This window comes from Plasmopara halstedii (assembly GCF_900000015.1).
Source record: "Plasmopara halstedii genome assembly, contig: Scaffold_614, whole genome shotgun sequence".
Taxonomy (NCBI): Eukaryota; Oomycota; class Peronosporomycetes; order Peronosporales; family Peronosporaceae; genus Plasmopara; species Plasmopara halstedii.
Genome location: NW_020187532.1, coordinates 1,944,792 through 1,945,383, shown reverse-complemented (window position 1 = coordinate 1,945,383; position 592 = coordinate 1,944,792). Strand labels below are relative to the sequence as shown.

The 592-nt window shown below is 50.0% G+C and overlaps 1 protein-coding gene across 1 annotated transcript; it reads right to left on the bottom strand.

Annotated features, from left to right (window-relative positions):
- Positions 1-38: 38 nt before the first annotated feature.
- On the bottom strand, positions 39-402 carry PHALS_12388 (uncharacterized protein; the record flags this gene model as incomplete). The annotated part of the gene is made up of 2 exons (XM_024727923.1): positions 39-114; positions 200-402. The coding sequence occupies 2 exons, from the start codon at positions 400-402 to the stop codon at positions 39-41; spliced, it is 279 nt and encodes a 92-aa protein (XP_024578451.1).
- Between the last annotated feature and the right edge of the window lie 190 nt (positions 403-592).

Sequence of the window (592 nt, the reverse complement as noted above, 5' to 3'; positions counted from 1 at the left end):
CGAACTCTTCATTGTAATGCCGGATGAGCCTCGCGTTATCACACGTCTCCACGAATGCTTTCACAATCTCTCGAACTGCCTTCACGATACCGCCCATGGATTCCCATGAAACTTCTGCGTCTTCAAGCCCATGCCAACCTACAAGCAACTTCCATTCCTTTGACTGGCGATTGAATTGCCCTCCTTTCACAGCTCTCACCCCAAGCTGATCCCTTGAAGTGACACGTGATGCTTTAGCTCCTCTGTCACACTGAGCATGTCATCCGCGTAATTTTTTAGTCGGATCGCGTGAACGTCAAACGTTTCCTTCGTCAGCAAGTGTTCAATCAGGAAACTGGTAAGGAGTTCTTGTACAATGCGAAAAGGTCCCACCCATCGCACCATCAGCTTGTCTCCTTTCATTCGGGGGTCCGCTCTCGACCACAGCACATAATCTCCCACCGTGAACGTGCACACTTGCCTCCTCTTTGCCGCACTTTGGAGCAATCGGCGTCGCTCTTTCACATCAACACCGCTTCGTGTAGACTCATCAGACTCTGTCTCAATGTTCTCAACTCGCCTGAATACTTTTCGATGCTCTGGATTTCCACTG